The 26,458-nt window shown below is 38.0% G+C and overlaps 1 protein-coding gene across 2 annotated transcripts in view; it reads left to right on the forward strand.

Moving 5' to 3' along the window:
- The window catches only part of LOC126470150 (F-box only protein 30-like), an 85,655-nt gene that overhangs the window by 37,311 nt on the left and 21,886 nt on the right, over nt 1-26,458 (forward strand). For both annotated transcript variants that reach the window (XM_050097763.1, XM_050097765.1), the window contains exons 6-7: nt 8,768-8,903; nt 23,518-23,618. In XM_050097763.1, the coding sequence (XP_049953720.1) occupies nt 8,768-8,903; nt 23,518-23,618 (237 nt within the window). The remainder of the gene's footprint in view (nt 1-8,767; nt 8,904-23,517; nt 23,619-26,458) is intronic.

Here is a 26,458-nt window from a genome sequence, read left to right on the forward strand (position 1 = left end):
TGAAGCTGGGAGCGAAGGGATGCCAACTCAGCCTGCATCCGAACACAGCAGTTGCAGTCCCTATCCATGCTAAAAACTGTTTTGCAAAGAACGTCTGAACTAATCTACAGAGAGCACAAACAAATCGACAAAATTTAAACGGTTATTAAAATACAAGATTGCCTAGTAAATGCAGTAATGCTGCTACTTGCGCACTGCTGGCACTGCTCGGCGGCGGAAGGAGACTAAGCGAAATTACACTATTCAGGTACTAAAACGCGATGCTACACTCTCAAATACTATAATACGCCCGAAATTTATGAATTAAACAATGCAAGTACAAAAACACGCAAAGAAATTAAGAATTAAACTATGTAACAAATGAGTGAGCTAGGAGTATAAGACTTGCTGCTCAGCTGCTTATCCAACGGCGGCAGGGAGCACACTGACTGACCAACCGACACTGGCCGTTCAAAACAAAAACAGTAGACAAACGACTACGCGAATTTACACTATTCAGGTACTAAAACGCGATGCTACAACTCTCAAATACTATAATATGCCCGAAATTTATGAATTAAACAATGCAAGTACCAAAAACACGCAAAGAAATTAAGAATTAAACTATGTAACAAACGAGTGAGCTAGGAGTATACGACTTGCTGCTCAGCTGCTTATCCAACGGCGGCAGGGAGCACTAGTTTCTCATAATAATGTAATTAAAAATCTGCTGCACTTGTAGCTAATGTATCCTTTTATTCCGCAACTAATTTTGGAGGCTTTATTGCTCGATCATCAGGTGCCAGCCATTGTGAGCAAGAAGTGGAGGAAGTAGTACAAAATGATGTAAAGCTACGATTAATGGCACCAATCACATGAATTATTAAGTCATGGGTGTACAGTGGGCAGGTTTTCAGTTGTACACCAATTTATACAAAATGCCTACACATGCACATAGAATTGCTTGCACACCAAATCACCTCCCTCCTATTTTTGCCACCACATAAGCACATTTCTCTAGTGAGGGCACAGAATTTCTTCATGTGCTAATGTGATCAAAAAAGTAGTCACAATAGTAGTCACAATAATCATTCTTCCCTTAGAGAGAGAGAGAGAGAGAGAGAGAGAGAGAGAGAGAGAGAGAGAGAGCAAACCCTACTACTTCTTGGGTTACGTGTCTCATATATCTTTGACACAGTGTAATTTCTTGCATTCATCCAGAAGATCTTCTGACATTAGGAATCGTTTTCCTTTAACTACCTTTTAACTTATCATTTAAAAGCTCCACAGTGGGTAGGTGCTTTAACACAGTAGAGACCTGATACAAAATGAAGATAGGGCTTAATCACAAGGTATGGAAAATTGATGAGTGTGATTACTTAAGTACAATTGTAGGTATTACTTTCAAGTTGAGACTGTAAATTATAGATGGGGCTCACATATCAGGACTGGTCACTTTATTTTTCATCTGCCTCTGTACTCTGCAAGCCACTTTATGATGGATGATTGAGAGTAATTCATGTACCACTGTCACTTTTCCCCTTTGCTGTTCCAGCCTTGAATGGTCTGTAGGAAGAATGGTTGTTGGTAAGCGTCTGGAATTGGATGAGCATTTCTATGACACCTTTTCACTTAAGAAATGAACCTCTAGTGAGAAACGCTACTCTTCATAGGTTTTACTTGTGTTTCCTTTATCTATCCTGTCTGGTAGGAGTTCAGACTGACATGCAGCATTCAAGCATTGGTTGAATGAGGTTTTTACAATCTACCTCCTCCATGGGTGGACTGCACTTCTGGAGGAATCTCAGTCTGGCATCTGCCTTACTTGTGATTAATTTCATGTCATTGTTGCACTTTACATAACTCTCTATGCATACTGAAATATTTAATAGATGTCACTGCTTCCAGTGAGTGTTCCCAATTGTGTAATTGTACAGTAGTAGACCTTTCTACTTATTTATGCTAATTACATTATGTTTATTTATTCAGTATCAACTGCCAATCCCTGCACTAAGCACTGACCCCCTGCAGTTCTTCCTGCATTTCACTACCATTTCCTAGCATTAAACTTCTCAGTTTGCAACAGTGTTTGCAAAAAGCCTCATCAAACTCCTGGTGTTATCCACAAAAAGCACTCCGTCTTCAGGCCATGAGTGGCCTACCGGGACCATCCGACCGCCGTGTCATCCTCAGAGGAGGATGCGGATAGGAGGGGGTGGGATCAGCACACCACTCTCCCGATCGTTATGGTGGTATTTTTGACCAAAGCCGCTACTATTTGGTCGAGTAGCTCCTCAATTGGCATCATGAGGCTTAGTGCACCCCAAAAAAATGGCAACAGTGCATGGCGGCTGTATGGTCACCCATCCAAGTGCAGGCCATGCCAAACAGCGCTTAACTTCGGTGATCTCACAGGAACCAGTGTATCCACTGTGGCAAGGCCGTTGCCTGGTGTTATCCACAAGGTCATTCTAATATATTGTGAAAAGTAATGGTCCTGTAACACTCCCTTAGGGTATGCTTGAAGTTACTTTTATGTGTGAAAAGATCTGCTTATTAAGAGTAATGTGCTGTGTTCTGTTTGGTAAGAACTCTTCAATTTAATTACACACCTGGTCTGATGTTCCATATACTAGTATTTTGTTCATTAGGCAGCAGTGTGGAACTGTACTGAATATTTTCTGGAAGTCAAGGAACACAGCATCAAACTCAGCATTGAAATCTACTGACTTTTTGGTCTTGTGGATGAACGTAGTAAGCTGGGTTCCACACGATAATTGTTTTCAGTTCCATGTTAATTCCTACAGAAGAGATTTTTGATCTCTAGAAATGTCATAGTACATTAGTTTAAAACATGCTCGGAAATTCTACAGCTATAGACGTTAGTGATGTAGGCCTATACTTTGGTGTGTCTGTTTAAAGACCTTTCTTGAAAATAGGAATGACTTGTGCTTTTTTCCAATCACTAGAAATGTGTTTCTCTTTGGGTGATTTATGGTACACTGCTGCTAGAAGAGGAGCAAGTTCTTTTGCTTACTCTACATAGTGTTGTGGAGGTATCTCATCAGGTCTAGTCACCTTTCTTCTGTTGAGCAATTTCAGTCAGTTCTCTATCCCTTGGTCACTTGTTTTGACAAATGCTATTTTGACAATGGTGCAATGATTTAAAGAAGGAGCTGCAATACAATCTTCATCAGTGTAACTGATTTGGAGAAAGGAATTTAGTATTTCAACATTCTTTCTGTCATCCTCCATTCCAGTACCATTATCGTCACAGAGTCTCTGGACATATGGCTTTGATCTATTTACTGACATAGCATAAGACCAAAACTTGGTAGGATTTTCTGTCAGATTGGTTGATAGAATTTTGTTTTTGAGTAAGTTGTACACTGCATGCACGGCTCTCCATTTACTACTTTTGGCTTTGTGCAGTTTCTGTTTGTCCATGAGGCTTTGGCTATGTTTAAATCACCAATGAAGCTCTCTTTGCTTGCAGATCAGCTTTCCAACATGATTGTTTAATCACAGTGGGATCTTTTCCATCCCTCATGACTTTGGACTGCAGATATCAGTCCAAGGAATATTGTACAGTATTCTTGAACTTCGTCCATTGATGCTCAAAATTATCAGTGCTGGAACTGATATGTTCATGTTGACTGCTGAGATAATCTGAAATCTGTTTCTTGTCACACTTGCTAAGCCACTATATCTTTCTACCTTTTTTTTCATTTCTATTTAAATCAGTATTCAGTGGTGTTGTAATGATCTTATGGCCACGGATTCCCTTTTCTATGTTATGTTGTTGTTGTGGTCTTCAGTCCTGAGACTGGTTTGATGCAGCTCTCCATGCTACTCTATCCTGTGCAAGCTTTTTCATCTCCCAGTACCTACTGCAACCTACATCCTTCTGAATCTGCTTAGTGTATTCATCTCTTGGTCTCCCTCTACGATTTTTACCCTCCACGCTGCCCTCCAATACTAAATTGGTGATCCCTTGATGCCTCAGAACATGTCCTACCAACTGATCCCTTCTTCTGGTCAAGTTGTGCCACAAACTTCTCTTCTCCCCAATCCTATTCAATACTTCCTCATTAGTTATGTGATCTACCCATCTAATCTTCTTTCTATGTTAACTGAATTGAAAATTTTGGTAGTGTTGCTAACCAGGAGATCTAAGATATTAGCTTTTTGAATCACTCCTGTGATTAACTGCTCAAGGTAATTTTAGGATAAGGCATTTAGAAAAATTTTATATGATGTATGCCATCAGATAGTCTTTCAGAATATTTCTAAATTTTAAATTTCTTGGGTGTCCACCTGGTTCGCATTGTAAGTTCTTTACATTATTTTGGCAGAAAGACTTTCAGCCATCTTCAGATGATTCCTGATGACTGCTGCTCTGCCCATGTCTGTGTCCTGTATATGTTGGCTATTACTCCCTCCATCACTTTGCTCCTATTGTTATATGTGCAGCTGCTGCAATGAGTGCTGATGGTGGGAGTACTGGTGCCCACCTGTGAAATGGTGAATTGTGGTCCAGTGTACACAGTATTGTCGTAGGGTGTGGACCTCACTGTGTGGGAATACTTTGCTTTTTGTAGACACAGTACAGGGTTCCACACCTGATCCTGTTGTAGGCCATTATTTTTGTTAATTAGATTGTCTTGGACCCTAATTTCAGTGGACATTTTGATGATACACTCACAGAAGGAGGAAGATTGCCTATCTTAGTTTTGTTATAGCCTGTAGTATGGCCAGTTTTATATTGCAGTCAGCCATGTCTGATTTGGTAGTCTGGTGTAATTCAGTGTGATGTCTGTGTTCATGGCACCTCCCTACTAATTTGCAAACACTTTCCCCAACGTATGCCTTGTTGCGTAGGCAGCAGATTTGGTAGACCCATGTCTTATGGAGGCTTAGATCATCCTTTACCGAACTTACTATTGTCAAGGATAGGGGGTGGGCGAAATACATATTTTACATTTTGTCATTCGAAGATTCTGCTTGCTTTTGTGTAGGTGTTACCAACAAACTGGATGCATGCTACTGATTTGCATTCCTCATTTTCATTGCATGGTTGTATACCTATTACTTTCCTGAACACACTCCTTATCTGCTTATTACTGTACACATTCCTTTGGAATGTTGTCTTCAGTAGCTTTGGTTCAGTTGGAAGGCTGTCTTTGTGGCTGGTACATCACACCATGTGAACAAATGTGTGTAAGAGGCCGTCATGCTGGGAGTTGTGGTGACTGCTGGAGAGATGCAGGTACAGATTCATTTGTGTAAACTTTCTTTGCTCACTGTGTCCAATTTGCCATCTTGTTTCTCTTCCACCAGAATGTCAAGAAACAGGAGGGAGCCAACACTGTCCTGTTCCACCTCCATGGTGAACTGAATGTTGATGTGAAACAAGTTGAGGTGGTGGAGAAATTAGCCAAATTTGCCCCATCGAAGCAACCAAACAACAAACATGTCATCCACATAATGGTAGAAGTAGGTTGGTTTTAGTTGGGCTTACTCGAGGACCTTCTCCCCGAAATCTATGAAAAAATTCACCACAACCAGCCACAGAGGATACCTCATGGTGATGATTTCCATCTGTTCATAATAATTTCTGTTGAACTGAAAGTAAGTTGAGATGAGCACAAACTCAAAGTGTCTCATTCATATTGGTGTTGAATTTCCTGCTTACAATTCCATGGAGTCCTTTAGGGGTAGGCTGTTGAAGGGGGACACTATGTCAAAACTCGCCAACAGGTCACTGTCATCAAGAAAAATTTCTTGTAGATGTAGTACAAAATGAATGGAATTTCTGATGTGATGATGGCATTTTCCGATAAATGGTCTCAGGAGAACAGTCAGGTGTTCAGCCAATCCATATGTAGTTGCTTCTATATTGTTTCTTATCAGTTGCAGTGGGATTGCCTCATTGTGAATTTTTGACAGTCCGTACAGTGTTGGTGAAGCAGCAGCTTGTGGCCAAAGTTTCTTGACTGTTTTCACATTGAAGGTATTGCAAGGAACTGCAGTAATTTTTCTCTTGAAACAACTTCTCAAATTGCCTTACATTTTCCTTCACAATGCATCACCTAGAAGTTCATAAATTTTGTGTAACACATAAGTTCCCTTTGTCGGCTGTCATGATGACCAATTCTGGGCAGTCATGTAACTCACAGAAGGCTGCTCTTTCTCCATTGAAATGTTTCTCTTCAGTGGTGTGGCCATTCAGGTGGTTTGTATCACATTGTTTATAATTTCCACAATTGGTAGCGATGTTGGAGTTGGGGCAAAGTTCAGTCCTTTCTCAGGCATCAGCATTGCTGCTGATCGTTGGATGTCCTCTCTGTAAGGCTGATCATAATTCACTTAGGTGGTTCTCGAATGGTACTTGTCATCCACAAAGAGGGCATCCCAGTGCAGCCTGCAGTTAGCAGTAGCACAGCAACAACATATGTATTGGCCCAAACACCTGATAGGTCTCCTGAGTCCATCTGTGGGAAAATGACAACATCACATCCAAAATTCTATTCATTTTGTGCAAAATGTACAAGAATTTTTTTCTCAGTAATAGTGACTTGTTGATGAGTTTTGACATAGTGTCCCTCTTCACAAGACTAAAGCACTCCATGAAACTAATAAGCAAGAAATTTGAGACCAATCTGAGGAGACTCTGTTCATCTAAACTTATTTTCTGTTCAATGGAAATTATTATGAACAGAAACACCCCATATGGTGTCCCCTGTCACTGGTTGAGGCGAACTTGTTCATAGAAGATTTTGAGAAGAAGGCCGTGGAGCAAGTCCAATGAAAACCAACATGTTTCGACCAGTACATGAATGACACATTTTTCATTTGCCTACATGGATGGGACAGCTTTGATAAATTTCTCCATCACCTCAACTTGCTTCACCCCAGCATACAGATAGTTTACCATGGAAGCAGAACAGGATGGTGTCAATGTGCTGCTATTTCTTGACCTTCTGAACCAGAAACCAGGAGGCAAATTAGGACACAGTGTGTACAGAAAGCCCACACACACTGATCTGTATCTGCATGCTTCCAGCAGTCACCACAACTTCCAGCGTGAAGATTTCGTATACACACTTGTTCACAGGGTGTGATCCATCTGCCACAAAGATAGTGTTTCACTGAGCTGAGACAATATTCTGTAGAAATGTGTACAGCATTAAGGAGATATGGCATGCATTCAGACAGTTAATACATAGACAACAGCAGAAAGATAAAGAGGACTGCAAATCACTAGCATGTGTCCTATTTGTTGGAAATACCTCCAGAAAAGTAAGCAGAATCTTGTAGTAACACAGTGTCAAATGTGTATTTCAGTCCACCCCCTAACTTTGACATTGGTAGGTTCAGTAATGGATGACCTAAGCCTCCTCAAGCCAGGGTCTGGCAAATCCACAGCCATTGTGACAAGATATACAATAGGAAAAGCATTTGCTAATTAGAAGAGAGGTGCTATGAATATATACACCACACTGAGTCATGCCAGACTGTCAAATCACTCATGGCTGACTGTAGTATAAAACTGGTCATACTATAGACTACAACAAAACCAAGATACCTGAGCAACGTCCTTCCTTCTGGGACTGCAAGATCAAAGGAGCCATTTGAAGTTAGGGTCTAGGGTGAGATGATCTAATTAAGAAAGACAGCATCCTACAACTGAGTCAGGGGTGTAACCCTGTACTGTGTCAAAGAAGAGCAAATCATTGACATACAGTGAGGTGCGCAACCCACAACAGTACTGTGGACATTGGAAACCACAGTTAGAAGCTGGGGGTCACCACCACCACCACCACCCACTGGGTCAGTTGCACAGGTAGTGATAGGAGCAGAACAGATTTGTGGAGGTGATAATGGTCAACATATATAGGACACTGACATGGGCAGAGTATCAGTCATTATGAATTAACTGAAGACTGCACTGATTGTATTTGCCAAAATATTGTGGAGAACTTACGTGACCCAGACGGACACACAGGAAGTCTACAGATATCATACAATTCCCTCTCCTTACTACATGCCATAATCACTTGAGTCTCCCAATCTATAGTTGGTGGTAAGTTGAAATCTTCTGCTGGTATTATAATTTGAGTTGAATTTCCCATAAAACATCGATTTGGACTGCTATCATAAATGTATGTAATTTTTGTATTATTATCTTGACCACAAATTGTTTTGAACAGAATTACCGATTTTAGCTAGACAGTAGACATCTTCAGAATCTACAATAGAAGTAAAAGAAAAAGAAAAACATTTCTATCTACTACAGTATGGGATTAAAAACAAATGGCAGGAAATATAATATAAACATGATATATTTCTCATTCTGGTGAACAGCAGCGAGTTGTAACCATGTAAAAATAAGTTGAGTCTAAACTGCCTTGCATGCATCAGCTGGATATAGATAGGGTGCAAAGCTATCCTAGAGGTTGTACATGCACACATAGCATACAGATAATTACACAGAGTAATTAAGAAAAGATTTATTTAAAAGTAAATTTCTTTAAAATATTCTCATTTGTATTTAAATGAGCAAAAAGTATTTTTAACCATCTGAAAAATGTATTTGTCTTCTGACTGTTTAAAGCTGGTCAGAATTTAACAAAACTTAAAAAAAATCAATATTGGTAACAGAGATTAGTCTGAAATTGAATACATTTTGATGGCACTGTGGTAGTATTATAAAGGAAGAAGATAGAATAGACTTCGAGAACGTGTATATTGGTCAGTCTGTCATATGCCAATTTTTGTCCAACAGCTTGTGCAATCTCTCAAAGACCTGTCGTCGCCTGAGAAGTGTATGTTTCTCTCGTCTGAAAGAAAGAGGCATAATTTTGCAGCAGTGGAACAAAATTTTAGTCAATGGAAGAGTTTCTTGGGTGACCAGCAAAGTGGTAATAATTCAGTTATATATAGTTTGAGACCTAATTTAACATATAATATTAAAATGAAGTTTTTGTTGAAAATACCAGTTCTTCTGTATGTCCCACATGATTTATTTCCAGCAGAAGTTCACACTCTTAATATTTACAGTAGTTAAACATTCTTGAGTTTCTGTAGTGTTAGTGCCAGTGGTGATGCACTACTTTAAGACTGTTCTCATTTATTGTTGGAATATTGTATGTGATGTAATTTCATAACCATAGGTAATTATAGAAATGATTGTTGCATATGGATGAAGATAATTCAGCAATAATTATTTGCATTTGGCCACTATAATAGTACTGATAAAATTTATCCTTGCATTTCAAGAGTGAATTCTGTCATCATCAGGTTGCTGACACTCAGTTTGTGGCATTCAATTAAATAAAATAAAAAAAAAAACACTTTGGACTGTGGATATTCATTTTATACAAAATCTTCCACAAACTGTCAACAGCCTTATGAAGAGAATATTGTCTCTTGAAATACATAGTTTAATTATATTGAAGAACAACATTTTCCCACCAGACTGTGTATTATTTTTTTTTATTTTTCACACTACCGGTTTTGAGCATAGTCCATTCTCAAGCACATCACCAGTAATATATGTGATTAAGTCATTGTAATTAATTTAAAAATCACATGCCCTACATAATTGTGGAGAGCACAGTCATTAAACATCCTCATCTTGCAACATTTCCTGCGAAGCACGCTGTATACACCCATGCAGAAGAAAATTATAAATGCTATTAAAGTGGTTAAATGTAAATAATTGTTACCCATAAATTACAGGAACCACTACCTCCCATCTGAAAAATGGATAATATGAAACTGAACATAATTAATATGCAGTGGACACCTCTGACTGTTGTACATATGCATGAAATTTCAGAATACACTCAGTGTCTTGTGTCATTTGTCACACAATGAGCCATTTAACTCCATTACCAGTGAAGAAGCAGAAAGTTTGTCCAATTCTCTGCTCACTATCCACGTGACAATCAGAACTGAGAATGAGTTGCGTGAAAGATAGTGGTCTCATTGAGGGAAATGTCTGCACTGCAGGAAGCACTTAATCACTGTGAAATTCTGCAAATAGATGAGCAGGTTATTGCAGTGTGTAATACAATGTACACATATTAGAAAGAGGTGATATTCACATTCTGCTCTAGCCTTAATGATTAAAGTTTTTTGTGCATTCCTTAAATGATTTCAGACAAATAAAAATAGTAATGAAGTCCTGTGCACACACTCCTAGAATGAATTACTATAAAGATTTATGTGCACAAGAAGGGAAGGAAGGACAGTTAGTGTGTTGTTCCAGTGAGGCAGCAGTCATTGGAGGGGTACAACCAGCCTACATTGCACAATTATGTGGGAGGGAGTTGGAAGGAATCAGCAGTGGACACTTTGAAGAAACCATCATGGCATTCACTACAGTGATATATGAAAATTACGAAAAACTTAGTTTATATAGATTGGGCAGGAATGTGAATATGTCTCCTTCAGGATACGAGTACATCGTGTTGTATGCTGCACCACCACTTTCACTAATTCCGCAGGAATTTTACATGACGTCCTTATTCACATAAACACTGTTGCAATTTAGCCATTTAAAGGAACTGTAGGGCGAGTGGAATGTGACTTGTGGGTACGAAAGTAAGGGATGACTTGTCTGCTAAATTCCAGTCATTAATCCATATCACAAGGTTGCAACAAGTTTCTTGATTTGATTACATTACGTTAATACTTGTTTCACAGATCATGAATATGACATTTCGTAATGACAGGGAAAATGTCAGTTTAACATAAGCCTTCTTTACATGATTTTCTTTTCACTTACTCATTCATATATAAGAATTCATGTATTGAGTGGAAGGAGTTGTAATTCAGAAATTCTTTTAATTAGCTTTTAAATGCAGCTAGGCTATCTGTGAAACATTTAATGCTATTTGGCAAATGACCAAACATTTTTGTGGCAGCATAATTCACCCCTTTCTGTGCCAAAGTCAGGATTAACCCAGAATAGTGAAGGTCATCCTTTCTTCTAGTGTTGTAGCTATGCACTTTACTATTATTTTTGAAATGGGATGGGTTATTAATGGTAAGGTCTTATGGGACCAAACTGCTGAGGTCATCGGTTGATGGGCTATTAACGAATTTCATAAACGAATATATGTATTGTGCACATACTGTGAATATCACGAGTTCCTTAAATAAATGTCTGCAAGGTGATCTTGGGTGGTCTCCAGCTATTATTCTGATTACACAATTTTGTGTGATGAATAATTTTTCTCTTAATGATGAATTACCCCAAAATATGATGCCATATGAAAACAGTGAATGAAAATAGGCATAGGAGGCTAATTTACTGACATGTTCATCACCAAAATTTGCCATAATCCTAATGGCATAAGTGAGTGAAACTGTTAGTGTTTCTTCCAATTCAATTTCTCATCAGTGCACACACCCAGAAATTTTGAATGTTCTGCCTTAGCGGCAGACTTCTATTCAAAGTCTATTTTTTATCAATGGTGTTATGCTGTGTACTCTACAGAATTGTATATACTGTGTTTTCTCAAAATTTATTGAGAGCCCATTTGCAGAGTGCTGCTTAATAATTTTCTGAAAGACATTATTTACAATTTCCTGAGCTAATTCTTCTTTATTGGGTGTGAGTACTATACTTGGATCATCAGCAAGAAGAACTAGCTTTGCATCTTCATGAATATAGAGTGGCAAGTCATTAATGTATTTTAAAAACAATAAGGGACCCAAGAAAAAATCCTGTGGGACACCATTCTTGATACCTCCCCAGTTTGACTACTCTTCTGATTATTGCAGACTATCTGTATCGTTAATTTCAACCTACTGCATTCTTCCAGTTAAATATGAACCATTCATGCACTGCCCCACTCATACCCCAATACGTATGCTTATCTAGAATAATTTCATGATTCACAAGCCAAAAGCATTTGAGAGATCACAAAATATCCCAATGGGTGACGTTCGATAATTCAGAGCATTTAACATTTGATCAGTGAAAGTATATATAACATTTTCTGTTGAAAAGCCTTTGTCTTAAAATCTTCAACTGCTAAGATCAGTACCCCATAACCTGATTATTAGTAACCTTTCATAATGGTCTTATCTACTAACGAAATTTCGGCACTACACTGCTACTTATGTATAGTATTGTTGGGAAAATTACTGTGGAAAACAAATCAAGTGAGGACTTGGAGATGTGCTCTTCCCTTCATCTTTGTCAGAGAATACTCAAGTCTACATTAAAGTCCTCATACATACCCCTCCCCCTTAAAAAAGAAAAGTTAGTGTACTTTCAAAATTTCTGAAGTTAAAACAGCAAATGCTATTACTAAACTTTTTATTTAGCTAACTTCACACTAAAATATCTCTTCACAGCAATAATTTTAAAAAGTTCAGCCTGTTTGAGAGGATTGTTTTCTCCAGAATAAATTAGGGTTCTCTCATACGCAGAGTGTACTGGAAAAAGAGATAAAGAGAATATATCTGTATCTAAAATTACCAAGTATGCAGCAACCAGTCGCAAAATCATGTTTTATTTATTCACTTTTGCAAATCGATTTCAACTGATTAATAGCCGTCATTGGTGCTATCAACCAATATGTGCTCTGAGTAGTAATACTGTCTTAAGCAGAGGTTAAACATCAAATGATGGCTGTTAATCAGTTGAAATCGATTTGCAAAAGTGAATAAATAAAACATGATTTTGCGACTGGTTGCTGCATATTTGATAATTTTATGGTTTATGGTCACTGCTCGACTTGGGAATCACATGGAGCCCACCATTCATATCTGTATCTGTTCCCATAGAATATGATGTTCTCTGAAGTACACGCTATCTGATTCAGAATCCATTTTCAGTTCATTGACTTCTGCCTGAAGTCCCATTCTGTTTGTATGAAACACACGTAATGTTGTGCAGCTTGCTTTCTCTGTATTCACAAAGACCTTTGTCAGTAAGGATTAGTTTTTGTGTACTAGTACTTTTTGGTTATGATCTTTCTCATTAGCCTTGTTTTCCACAGTCATGTCAGACATTGATGCTTTTGTGACATCCAGCACTCACGTAATCTTGATAAACATGTTGCAGGCATCTACTGGGCTTAATTGCCCTTGTCAAAAAGTTGGAGGTCATTTGTCATTTCAGTTTGCTTCACCAGCTGCCATCCAGTTAAAAGATAGCTTTGTGTACAAGTATGCTAACATCTTCCACTGCCGTAAGAAATGAGCACTGAAATGCACTTGTTAAGATTTCCCAAAAGTTTTTAACAACATAGTTGTATGGAGATAAACAGCGATTAATTTACTTATAATCAGTTATTCAAAATCACAGTCACAATCACATTATTTATTTTGCCGCCAACTGGTTTCAACCCACAATGGGGTCATCTTCAGGGCAATTTACATTGTTTGGTCACTCGCTGGAGTCATCACCCTGCCTGTGCACAGTTGGTAACTTCCCAAAAGTGTTTTGTTCTGGAAGAGTTTATTATATTGATGACATATCTGTACTTGTTATCTAATGTGTTGACATAAAATTGTGATGATAAAGTTTCTAAGGAGGCTTGGTGGAAAGTTTATTATGGTTACAATATTTTTCAGTGAAGATACATATTTAGAACACATCAGCTTTACTCACGGCTAGATAAGATTACATTCTGGGCATGCACATCATATGACATTTGCATGTACATGGATACACTTTAAAGAAAACATAAGGATACACTTTAAAGAAAACAGAAAACACATATAGGATGCATCCCCCCTCCCCTCCTCCCCCCCCCCCTCTCTCTCTCTCTCTCTCTCTCTCTCTCTCTCTCTCTCTCTCTCTCTCTCTCTCTCTATCTCTATCTCTATCTCTATCTCTATCTCTATTCGTTTAGCCAATTCCGACCCTCCATGATCTTGCTTCCTCTCACAGACTTTCCATGTTGAAATCCATTACTTATGTGATGTTGTCTGTCCATCTCATCCTTTGCCCCCTCTTCTCTTTGTGCCTTCAGTATGCCCCAGCATTAACTTCTTTTGCAGTGGATCATGTCTTTTCATAATGTGCCCAAGCTAAGTGAGTTTTTGTTTCAGAATCAGACCTTCCAAAGAGCACTTTGGTTTTATTTGCTGTAATACTGACCTATTCATTCTCTTTGAAGTCCATGGAATGTTAAGGAGCTTCCTCAAACAGCACAATTCAGAGGTGTTTATTCTACACCATTCAGCCTTCCTTATGGTCCAGGTCTCACATCCATACATCACACAACTGAAAAGACCAAAACAAATATTATATAGATCTTTGTTGTTAAATTTATTTCTCTACTCCTCAAAACATTGACAAGGTTGGACATTGCCTCTCTGCCAAGTAAGAAACGTCTCTTGGTTTCGTGGCTGCATCACCATCAGCAGCAATCTGGGAGCAGAGATAATTGAACATAGAAACTACCTCCATTGTTTCTCTTTGTATTTGCCATGAAGTGATATGTGTAGTTGCCATAACTTTCATTTTTGTGATATTTGACATTAGACCAGACTTTGTATTCTCATCTTTCACCTTCAGTAAGAGGATTTTTAACAGTTCTTCATTTTCTGCCATTAGTATGGCATCATCTGCTTATGTAAGGTTCTATTTATCCCAGCTATTTTAATTCTGATTTCTTCTTCATCTAACCTGACATTCCTCATAATGTGCTCCACATACTGCAGTCTTGCTGTACTCCTTTTTGAATCTTGACCCTTTTAGTTGCCCCATATATGGTTCTCACCATGGTTTCTTGGTCAGAGTATAAATGCCACTTGAGGTAAATGAGGTGATCTGGTACTCCCATGTTTTTTAGTACTTCCCATAATTTGTTGTGGTCAACATAGTCAGAGACTTTAACATAATCAATAAAGCAGAGATACACACCTTTCTGGAATTATCTTGCCTTCTCCATAATCCATTGTATGTTAGCAATTGGATCTCTGGACCCTCCTCCTTTACAAAATCCAGCTTGTTCTTCAGGTAGTTCTCAGTCTATATACTGGCGAAGTCTATTTTGTAAGATTTTAAGCATGACTTCGCTAGCATGGGAGAGGAGTGCAATTGTTCAGTGATTTGAACATTCTTTAGAAATTCCCTTATTTGGAATCAGGATGAATACTGAGATTTTCCAGTCTTTTGGCCACTGTTGGGTTCTGCATATTTTCTGACATATTGAATGCAACACTTTCACTGCATTCTTTCCAATGAGTGTGAACACTTCTGCAGGAATTCCAAGTACACTAGCCTTGTTTTTAACAGTACTTCATAGGGCCCATTTGACTTGACCTCAATCTCTAAAACACCTTGCTCTGCTTCTAAAATCACATTGACTCCATCATCATCATCTAATTCTTTCTTATATAGATCTTCTACATATTATGCCCTTCTTTCTTTAATGTCCTCTGCTTCTGTTAGATCTTTACTATTTCTGTCTTTAATCATTCCAATTTTTGCCTGGCATTTTCCTTTGATGTCTTTCAAACAGTGGAAAATCCAGGATGGAATGTAACAGCATTATGAAAAGGTAAGTTGATACTCACCATATAGCGGCGATGCTGAGTCACAGGTAGGCCCAACAAAAAGACTGTCACAAATGAGATGGTCTTTTTGTTGTACCTATCTGCAACTCAGCATCTCCACCTTTGATGTCTTTAGTTTTCTTGTAAAGATCCCTTGTCTTCCTCATTCTCCTACCCTCTTCAACCTCTTAGCACTATTCATTTAAGAAAATATTCTTCTCTTTTCTGGCTAATTTCTGAAACTTTGTATTTAATTTAAAAATTACTGATCCATCCATTTCGATTTTTGCTTTTTTTCTTTTATCTGCAATTTGCAATGCCTCATCCAGTAACCATCTGGCATTCTTGATATTCTTTATGTTTGGAATGTATTTTTCTGTTGTGTCTTCTAACTCTAATACATTAAATGTGTTTTTGACTTCTACTGGATAATCAGAAGGTATGCTATTAAGGTTGTATCTTTAAGATGGAATAGCTCTGGCTACTTTTGTCAGTTTCAACCAGAATTCTGCAATTAAGAGCTCATGATCTGATCCAAAATTAGCTCCAGATCCAGTTGTAGTTGACTAGACAGCACTCTTCCACCTCTGATTACGAAGTATGCAATCAGCTTCATTCTGTTGTTGCCTGTCTGGCAAAGTGTAGGTGTATAGTGTTGTTTGGGTAACTGGAAGAGGAAGAATGAAATGTCAGTGGACACCACTGTGATAATGGACACAAATACTCAAACTGACATGGACTCAGAGCTTAGTGGATTGCTGAGACAGTATCTGTGTGAATCAGATTATTCACTGAACATTAGATTGAATATACAGAACACATTATCTGTAACTGAATGACTATAAATTAAAACACTATGTTTTGTATGGCAAATATGGTAAAAAATATTAATGATAGTCCAAAGATAGAGATAGCAATGCTAAAAGACTAAACTAAAGAGAGGAAGGAAAAGAACCCCTACGTGTGATAACTAGTGATAAATATCAGTGAAATGTTATCTAAAACTTTAATTCTGTGTTAAGTGACAAACAGGTGGAGAAAATTTTGTACAATGATGTCGTAAGAAACTTCATTCCCACTGCTGTTAAATGAATGAATAAAGTATTTTCTGCCATCTGAAAAGTGTGAGAAATTCTTTGAAGATTGGCCAAGGGGTCTTATCATTCCATTGTTCAGATATGGAAACAGGAAAAACTTCTGAATTTCAAAGCCATTTTACTTCTGTCACTCACTTTTAAATTATTAGGAGAAAACTGACAAACCTCATGCTAAGGTCTCTGCCTGTAACTAGAGGAATCTTAGTTCAGGTCATACTCTGGGTTTCTCGTCTTACGTGTTTTTTAAATCACTCCAGAGTTCAGAGAAAGTGATTTCAGGTAAGTCTTGGCCATCAATAGGTCTTAAACTCTAATGAAAAGTTGCTATAAAAATTTTGTCTTTTGTAAAATGTAATTATTTATGTGAATATTAATTCTGTTTTTTCATAATGACACTCATTAGTATAAAGTCAAATAAAACTTAAAATTTTAGTCAGTCTCATTCAAAGTGGATTTGAGCACCGATAAACTTTCAAAAACTTGTCATTATGGAGTTTTTGCATTGATTTGGTACAAATTAGGTACTGTTAACTTTATACTTCCAGCTATTTACAGAAATGGCAGTTGTCAGTGAAACTACATGTTACACTAAATGGTACTAGACATAAATGTTGTTTGTTGTAGTTTTGGCCTTTTATACCATTTTTATGTGTGTTTTGTAAATTGTGGTGAGTTACAGTTCATACGTGTAAATGGTTCGATGAATGAACCAATATATGTTTTCAAAATGCATGTAAATGTGCATGAAGAGTTGTGTCAAAGCCTCATGTAATGCTGAACACACAAATGTGAAGCAGATTTGCCTGTTGCAGCCAGTAAAATGTAGTAAGGGTGAAGAATTGTCACAGTGTAATGGAGCAATGCATAAACATACTTTTATTAAAATTGCAGAAATGGCATGCAATGTTGGTGCAAATGCATGAAACAGAAGCCAACATCAGAATTCATGTTTGTCTGCTCTGAATGTTTTCAGGGCAGAAAGGAAATTGTTGGCATGCTTCACATTTTAGTCAGTTGTCAAGAAGAGAAACGACAATATGATTTATGTGTTAACAGATGCTGGCACAAAATTAGTGACTGTCAATAAGACTGAAATGACAAACTGTGGATTAATGAGGACATTGTTATCAGCATCATTCAGAGATTTGAGTAAGTGGAATAGCTGTTCCAAATTCATGTGACACAAATACACTCCTGTAGATTTATTGACATGTGTGCCAGAAATCCATTTTTGCCTCAAGCCATGATCACTGGTGTAGTGTAGAGTGCCAGCGAGGTTCACAACTGTCTGCATCACAATTTGACAGATGTTGACAGAGTTTGACACCAATGCTTTGACTGATTCCAAATGATGCCTTCACTGACAGTTTTTAACAGCAATGGAGATTACTCTGTATGCAAAAATGTATATTTTTCATATCTTCTATGTTTTTTGTTTTCGATATTTTTCACTGAATGTTTTAAGTGCACCTTACAAGTAGTCTGTTGTGAATTGTAAACATTGGGATGCGTAACCTGCTTTTCTATTTACTGAAGTAAGTGAGGTGTTAGTATTCCTTGTTCAAGTTTAATGTTAAAACTATTGCTACTGATGAGAGTTGGGAAGTAAAGAAGTAAATTACAAGTAGAGAACAATGTGAATAATATTGAAATGTAAAAATGTTTGAGGGTTTTATCAATAGGACCAAACTTAGAACTTCTATTACTTTCTTCCAAACTTCTATCCCCCTCTCACCCTCCACCCCTGCCCCCCTCACCCCTCTCTGAGAGAGAGAGAGAGAGAGAGAGAGAGAGAGAGAGAGAAAGTGTTCACTACACTGCAATAACTGTATTGTGACCAAGTGATAAACCTATATAACAGACAGAAAAGTAACAAAAATAAATAAAAGTTTTTGTTCCACATCTTTATGCCCATATTGTCTTTAGGTTGGAAACATGCCACATTAACACTTTGACTGCCATCCACATAAATCTTGCCACTTCTTAGAATGCTGACCATTTTTGTGGTTCTTTAATATTTTTTATTAAGAAGACTAGCAAACATTTAACTGTGATACTAACCTTTTATGAAAGGCTGGAACTACTTCTTCTAACATATGTCCAGTTTCTTTGAACATTTAGTTTTTTTGTATTTTGTAATGAATATTGGGTTTTGCAAAATATATAAATGTTTATCAAAGTGAAGATAATTTTTGATTGCCATCCTGGTTATAATATTCTACTATTATACATTAAATAATTGAAAACTTACATCTTAAAATCATAATTATAAGTTGTTAAATTTTTTTCACAATGTATTTTTTCTTTTGTGATACACTGTGAAACGAGGACCTTTGCACATGGTGATTTTGTATCAACTGCTCTGGCATGTAGAGTATTTTCTTGCAGCCTTTGTCTGAACATACTTTGCACATCCTCTGAATTCCGATTTTATCTGGTGAAGGTGGACTTCCTTTTTCCCTCCAGGAAATGCTTTGCTGTAATGCAATTTTCTTGCACCATTTCGCTATTCTGTGCTCAGAAGCCCCCAAACAATGCCTTGTGATCATACAGATCAACCCCAACTGTTTTTATATTTTGGTTTTCGTCTTCTGTCTTCATAACTTACTATTTCCACTCAGTGCCTAGTAGTTAGCATGAATACATATCTTTTGTCTTTCCAGCATACTTCTATAAGATTCCTATTCCGCTGGTACATCTGTTCCTGTCTTTGTACGCCAGATGATTTCAAAGTCTAAAGCAATCTCTTCCTATTCTTACAGTTCCAATAAGACCTGTCTACTCCCCGCTCTCTCACGAGACTAGGGCTTTGTTGGTAAATAATGTAAGCCCCTTACCCAATTAGGTGTCAAGTAGTCTTTTCACAGTGTCAGCTGCAACATTACTTTGGCCACAAAAAATGTCAAAACTCCATATATAACCAAAATCTGACTGACACCATGCATAATTTCTTGTGATATTTGCCTGATTTTATGGCAAGTGCTGCTTGAAATAAATTCTGCCCTATATTTACACACACCTTCATTGACTGATATGTTTTGGTGGGCAGATACACATGCTGAAACACTAAATAAATAGTTTCAATTAGAGGATATACCTTTTGTAGTAGGTCATATCCTGGTTCACGTTGCTTGTTTTCCATTGAATTATCATTCAGGTGAAAGTTTGACATGATCTGGAGGAATCTGTTTCTGCTGAATAAATTTGGGCAAGAGAGACAAGAACCTTGGTTTCACTGATCTTACTTAAGGGGGTTTTGGCTGATGCTGGCCTGGAAAATTATAGCCAAGATTCCCCACCCCCATTGGAGGGTCCCAACCAGATATTATACATGAAGAAGTGAACTGGCTTGCACAGTCAGTTTCCTTATCTCCTGTCTAGAATAAAGATTAGTCTGCTCTTTGAAATGAGCAAGAAAGCCATTGTCCATTAAACATGGAAAAAAAAAATGATTAACAGAACTATCTACATCCAGTTCACACAAATCTGACGCTGTCACCTGCACTAAATATGTCTATATTCATTAAGGAGTCTGTATCAGTCCATCTTTCTTTAGAATCAGTATAATTTTTTGTTGTGCATTCCATTGTCTTATCCTCCTTTCAAGATTGTCTGAACTGATGTTTTGTGGTTCTACGTTCGTCGCGGAATTACTTTCTGTATTTTCTGATCCTTCGACAAATTTTTAAAGAAACTGTATCACAGTTCAGAAATGACGAGACATCAGAAAGTAATATGAACAAGTGTTTCAACAAATGTTTTACGAAATTAAAAGTAGAAATAGTCATTTTAAGTTTGGCACAGTTCTTTGCTTAATATCAAGATCATTTGAATCATTGGTATTGTCATTCTCACTGTAATTTTCTATAAAATCTTCCTCCAATTCACACAGAATTTTGTTGTTGGTAAGAAAACATGAAGCTTCATCATTCATTTCTTTATATACTGAATGAACAACTACCATTCTCCACCAGCTTGTTTGCATACAACAAACGCAATCTACCAGCTTCTTTAGGCACAGCATTTCTGCCATTTATCAGCTGTTTTAGAAACTACAGAGTGAAGACTGATGATGTCATCTGCATATGTGATTTCATATTTAAAATTTGGAGAAATCATATCTTGCCAAATGGCAGGATCATCAGTTTACCAAAATTTTCACATCCTGTCAGCTGATGGGATTAACAGTCAAAATGTTAAGCAAGGACAGAGTCGAGAAATTGTTGATAGGATCAACATTTGTATCAGTTGTAAAACAGAGAAAACTTCAAACAGAAATTAAGCAAGCAGGCTGTTCTCAAGACATCTTTTAAGTGACTTCTCAAAAAACAGAAAGTGCGTGTACTAATTAAACCCTCCTTGAACCATGGACCATGGGCCTTAACACAGTGGGATGGCTTGCATGACTCAACAATACAGATAGCCACACCATAGGTGCAACCACATTGGAGAGGTATCTGTGGAGAGGTCTAGCTGACATATAGCTCATGAAGAGGGCCAGTAGCATATTCAGTAGTAGCAGGAACAACAGTCTGGATGAGTAACTGACATGGCCTTTTGACATGAAGCAACATTACTCTGTTATGTTGGTACTGCAAGCAGCTGAAAACTAGTGAAAATATAGCTGTTAAATATTTCCTGATGGCATGGAGCTTGCTGTAATGATGATGACATCTTCTCTAGGAAAATATTACAGAGCAGAAAGAGTCCCCCATTTGGATCTTAGGTCGGGAATTATTCAGAAGGATGTTCTCAACAGGGGGGGGAGGGAAACTGATTTTGTATGGCTCAGAATGTTAGATCCCATAATTGGGTTGGTGGATTATGTAAGTGAAACATGGGTGACAAGCAGTGTAGATCAGAAGAGAACAGACATTTTACAAATGTTGTGTTACAGAAGAATACTGCATGTAGTATGGGTAGATTTAATAACTAATGAAGAGGCACAGATTCAGATTGGGGAGAAAAAGAACTTTAGGACACAACTTGAGTAAAAGACAGAATCAGTTGATAGAATACATCCTGAGACATCAAAGAATAGCAAATTTTATTATGGAGGGAAGTGTGAGGGATAAAAATTGTAGAGGGAAGCCAAGGTTTATCTAAAGGAAACAGGTTAAGGTGGCTGTTGTTTGCAATATTTATGTGAATATGAAGATAATAGCACAGAATACACAATGTTGGAGAATTGCATCAAACTACTGATGGTGACGACACTGATAGCAACAACAACAACAACAACAACTACTACTACTACTACTACTACTAATAATAATAATAATAATAATAATACTGTTAATTGAAAGGAAGTATTGAAATCAGCTATATGGAAGTCTGCTGTTTTATTTACCTTTCACTATATAGATATGCAATTGCATTTTGGCTGCACTAAAGACACAAATAACAGTTTGTGCAAAATATGAACTCAATATATCCCAACATAGTGTTCACTATAAAGTGGCAACTGAAAAGAAACTGCTGTTCTTTTGTACATGTTGATGGGTTGAAAGTGGTTGACACATTGGGATATGTTTCTACTATAAATCTGTCTGTATAAATTTAGGTTTGCCTACAAACAACCACAACTGTTGAGTGCATGGAAATGGTTTCAAAACACTGGTAGGCAGAAGACAGTTTTGGAAGTGAAAACCATACTGCAGCAAATCTGTCACCTTATCAAAGTTGCTAAACATATACTCATTTATAAATAGCCATCATAGTTTTTCTGTCAGCCCTTGATGTGTAGATGTAATTCAGAGCAGAACACTAAATGAAAGACAATAATGAGAACAAGAAAGTCTAAGTACAATGCAGACAAAATCCAATAAGCAGAGTGGCATGATTGGTAGTAGCTCAAAAGCAGACTGCACTAGATTGAATCATACTGCCTGTCTGGCTTCGTTGCTGCAAATGGCTTGACCCACATGACATGCCACACATGCACCTGTTGATGATGGTTCACTACAATCTGTAGCACCTCTTGAGTCGTGGTCAGTATCAGCCATTGGTGGGCATATTGTATTGGTGACTGGGACATATGTCTTTGTGGTGTTCTAGCTTTAATACCCCATCTGTAAAAGATGAGCACCTTTGTGTCTGTCAAACCACATTGGTACAGTGTCCTGTAGTTCCTTATTTGTGTAAGCCAAAGAATGTAATTCCATTGACAACTGTATGAAGTAACTGTATACTGAGTTGTTCCTAAGACTACATGCATCCATTGAAAACAAATAAAGGTACCACAACAGTATTTGACTACGTGCTACAGCATCAACTAAGTAACTAATAATACTTCAGTGAATGGAATGGGATGTGGTGGATTACCTTCTTTACAGTCTGTATTTGATATGTGGCTTCCACCTTTTTACTGAGATAAAGATGTAATTGAGCATATGACATTTCACATCAAATGAGGACATGCCAGGCACTGTGATAATATTTCTATCAAAAGTTAGCAGAGTTTTTTGCAAAGAGTGCAGAAAAACTGGTATGTCCGTTTTCTGTTTATATACCCATTCTGATACACACATGTGATTTAATTTCTGGCACTATAACAGGTTGAAAAGTAAATAGCCCTCATATTAATATGATGATAGAAAACAACAGAATGAATAAAGGAAAGCAATTTTTGTATAGAGGATGGGCTAGGAAATGGCTAGGCACATGAAAAAGAAGTTAATTACTGTAACTCACCTTTTTTTGTTAATTATTCTTTTGAACCATGGGAAAATTATAGACATCAGTTGGAAAAATATTCTACTTCTGTTTGGTTTCTCAAACTTTATGGTATATGCTTTGTTACCTTTCAATGTATTGTTTCTTTATAGTTAGTAGCATCTGTAATGTGTGCAAAAAACCTATATGTGTAAGTATTTACTGAATAGTGGTATTTTTTCTTTATTAATTTCAGAAATGGGTATTCAGTACTGCATTCAGCCCTATTGAGGGCTGGGTTCACACAAACTCAGGAAATATGTCTGACCATTTACATCACTGTGCTTATAATGTCAGGTAAGACTGTGTTAAATATCTAAGGTTAGAAGAAATTTAATTGAAATTATTTTTATGAACAGTAGTGGCTCCCTATCCCACCCCTCTCCCCCTCTCCTTCTCTCCTACCTACCCCACCTCTCTCTCTCTCTCTCTCTCTCTCTCTCTCTCTCTCTCTCTCTCTCTCTCTCTGTGTGTGTGTGTGTGTGTGTGTGTGTGTGTGTGTGTGTGTGTGTGTATTTTAAGTCTGGGTATGTTTAAGTATACATTCCCTCCCCCATTCCCTCCTCCCCCACTCACTTCTTCACCAGATGTCACTGATACATGGTGATCTGGTAAGGCACAATTCAGATGTAGCCCGTTCATGTAAAAAGTTTACCACATGAGTATTTTGCCAGGAAGTGCGGAGATACAGTACCAGCAAATGCATATTTGCCAGTCTGTGCCTCAATATACTAGGTTAAGCCCTATCTCTTTGCAGTCTAATGAAGGAAAAGCATGTGCTGATTATAGTGACTTTTATGTAGGATGAAGATTTTAAAGACTGGCCCTATTGGTGCTCTTTGAAAGAAGGTCTCGTTGGCATTGATGTTCACTCTTCTTGTACCCTTTAATTTTCTTAGTGATCCAAAAAAATACAACACTAAACAAGCACTCCTTACAGCCATCTACATGGCAGAGGTACACACTTGACAAGCTACACTAAGCAAAGTAAGAGGAAGGGGAAATCTGCCTCAGTATATTGAATGAAACTACATATACACTATGCTATCAAGAGTATCCGGACACCTGGCTGAAAACAACTTTAAAGTTTGTGGCACCCTCCATTGGTAATGTTGGAATTCAATATGGTGTTGGCCCACCCTTAGCCTTGATGACAGCTTCCACTCTCACAGGCATACATTCAGTCAGGTGCTGGAAGGTTTCTTGGGGAATGACAGCCAATTCTTCGCGAAGTGCTGCACTAAGGTATTGATGTTGGTCAGTGAGGCCTGACATGAAGTCGGCATTCCAAAACATCTGAAAGGTGTTCTATAGGATTCAGGTCAGGACTACGTGCAGGCCAGTCCATTACAGGGATGTTATTGTCGTGTAACCACTCCGCCACAAGGCTGTGCATTATGAACAGGTGCTCGATCGTGTTGAAAGATGCAATCACCACCCTGGAATAGCTCTTCAACAGTGGGAAGCAAGAAGGTGCTTAAAATATCAATGTAGGTCTGTGCTGCAAAACAACTAGGGGTGCAAGCCCTCTCCATGAAAAACACGACTACACCTTAACACCACCGTCTCCGAATATACTGTTGGCACTACACACGCTGGCAGATGACGTTCACCGGGCATTCACCATACCCACACCCTGCCATCGGATCGCTACATTGTGTACCGTGATTCGTCACTTGACACAATGTTTTTCCGCTGTTCAATCGTGAAATGTTTACGCTCCTTACACCAAGCGAGGCGTCGTTTGGCATTTACCGGCATGATGTGTGGCTTATGAGCAGCCGCTCGACTGTGAAATCCAGGTTTTCTCACCGCGTGCCTAACTGTCATAGCACTTGAAGTGGATTCTGATGCAGTTTGGAATTCCTTTGTGATGGTCTAGATAGATGGCTGCCTATTACACATTATGACTCTCCTCAACTGTCAGTTGTCTCTGTCAGTCAACAGACAAGGTCGGCCAGTACGCTTTTGTGCTGTAAGTGTCCCTTCATGTTTCCACTTCCTTATCACATTGGGAACAGTGTTTAGGGGTGTGGAAATCTTGCGTGCAGATGTATGACACTAGTGACACCCAATCACCTGACCATATTCGAAGTCCATGAGTTCCACAAAGAGCCCCATTCTGCTCTCTCACAATGTTTAATGACTACTGAGGTTGTTGATATGGAGTACCTGGCAATAGGTGGGCAGCACAATGCACCTAATATGAAAAATTATGTTTTTGAGGTGTCTGGATACTTTTGATCACATAGTGTAAATAGTCTGTGGGGAAATTCAAATGAATGAGTGGTTAGGCACACATTATATTTGTTTTCTAGTTGGCACTTAGGCCACAGCTGGTTTCTGCATAATAATAAACATTTGTAATAATTGTATGTGGAAGACATTGTCATTTAGGTACATTGCTGGTATTATGAGGGGTACCCAAGTGAAAATAAGACAGATGGAATAAAGTAAGTAAACTGTTTATTTCAGACATAATCACCATAACATAATGTATTTGACTCACTTTGAGTTAGGATGGTCAATGCCTTAATTGAAAAATGTTGCAGTTGTGTACAGTACTGTGATTGTACCCAGGCATGCACCTCTTTGCTCAAAGCAGATCGATGGCCACAAATGTCTTTCTTCAGGGACCCAAAAATATGGAAATCACATGGGGAGAGCTGGGGGTTGTGTGGGGATATGTAAGGGCTTCTCAGCAAAACTTCTGGAATGTAGTGGAGACAACCTTAGCAACATGTTGGCCCACATGGGTACAATCATGGTTCCATAGGCAACCACAAACATTTTGCCATGAAGGCATTGATCGTCTTATCACACAGTAGAATAAATTTTTTAACAGTTATGGAAAAAAATTTTGAAGTAATAAGCAGCTACTTACATTTTTCCAATCTGTTCTATTTTTATTTGACTGCCTCTTATACGGTTAACTTAGTTAATAGGGTCAAAGAGGTAGGGCAAGGCATGTGACATCAAAATGCAGCAGAAAACTGATGAGAGATGGATGTGGTTTCAATTCTGATACATGAATAATTCAGTGACCATCCTGACGAGTCTCAGTCAACTGTTAATAAAATGTACCATGCAGTACACATTGGTTTTCTGCTGATGGAAGGAAGAAAAATGCCTCAAGA

The sequence above is a fragment of the Schistocerca serialis genome, chromosome 3, assembly GCF_023864345.2.
Source record: "Schistocerca serialis cubense isolate TAMUIC-IGC-003099 chromosome 3, iqSchSeri2.2, whole genome shotgun sequence".
NCBI lineage: Eukaryota > Metazoa > Arthropoda > Insecta > Orthoptera > Acrididae > Schistocerca > Schistocerca serialis.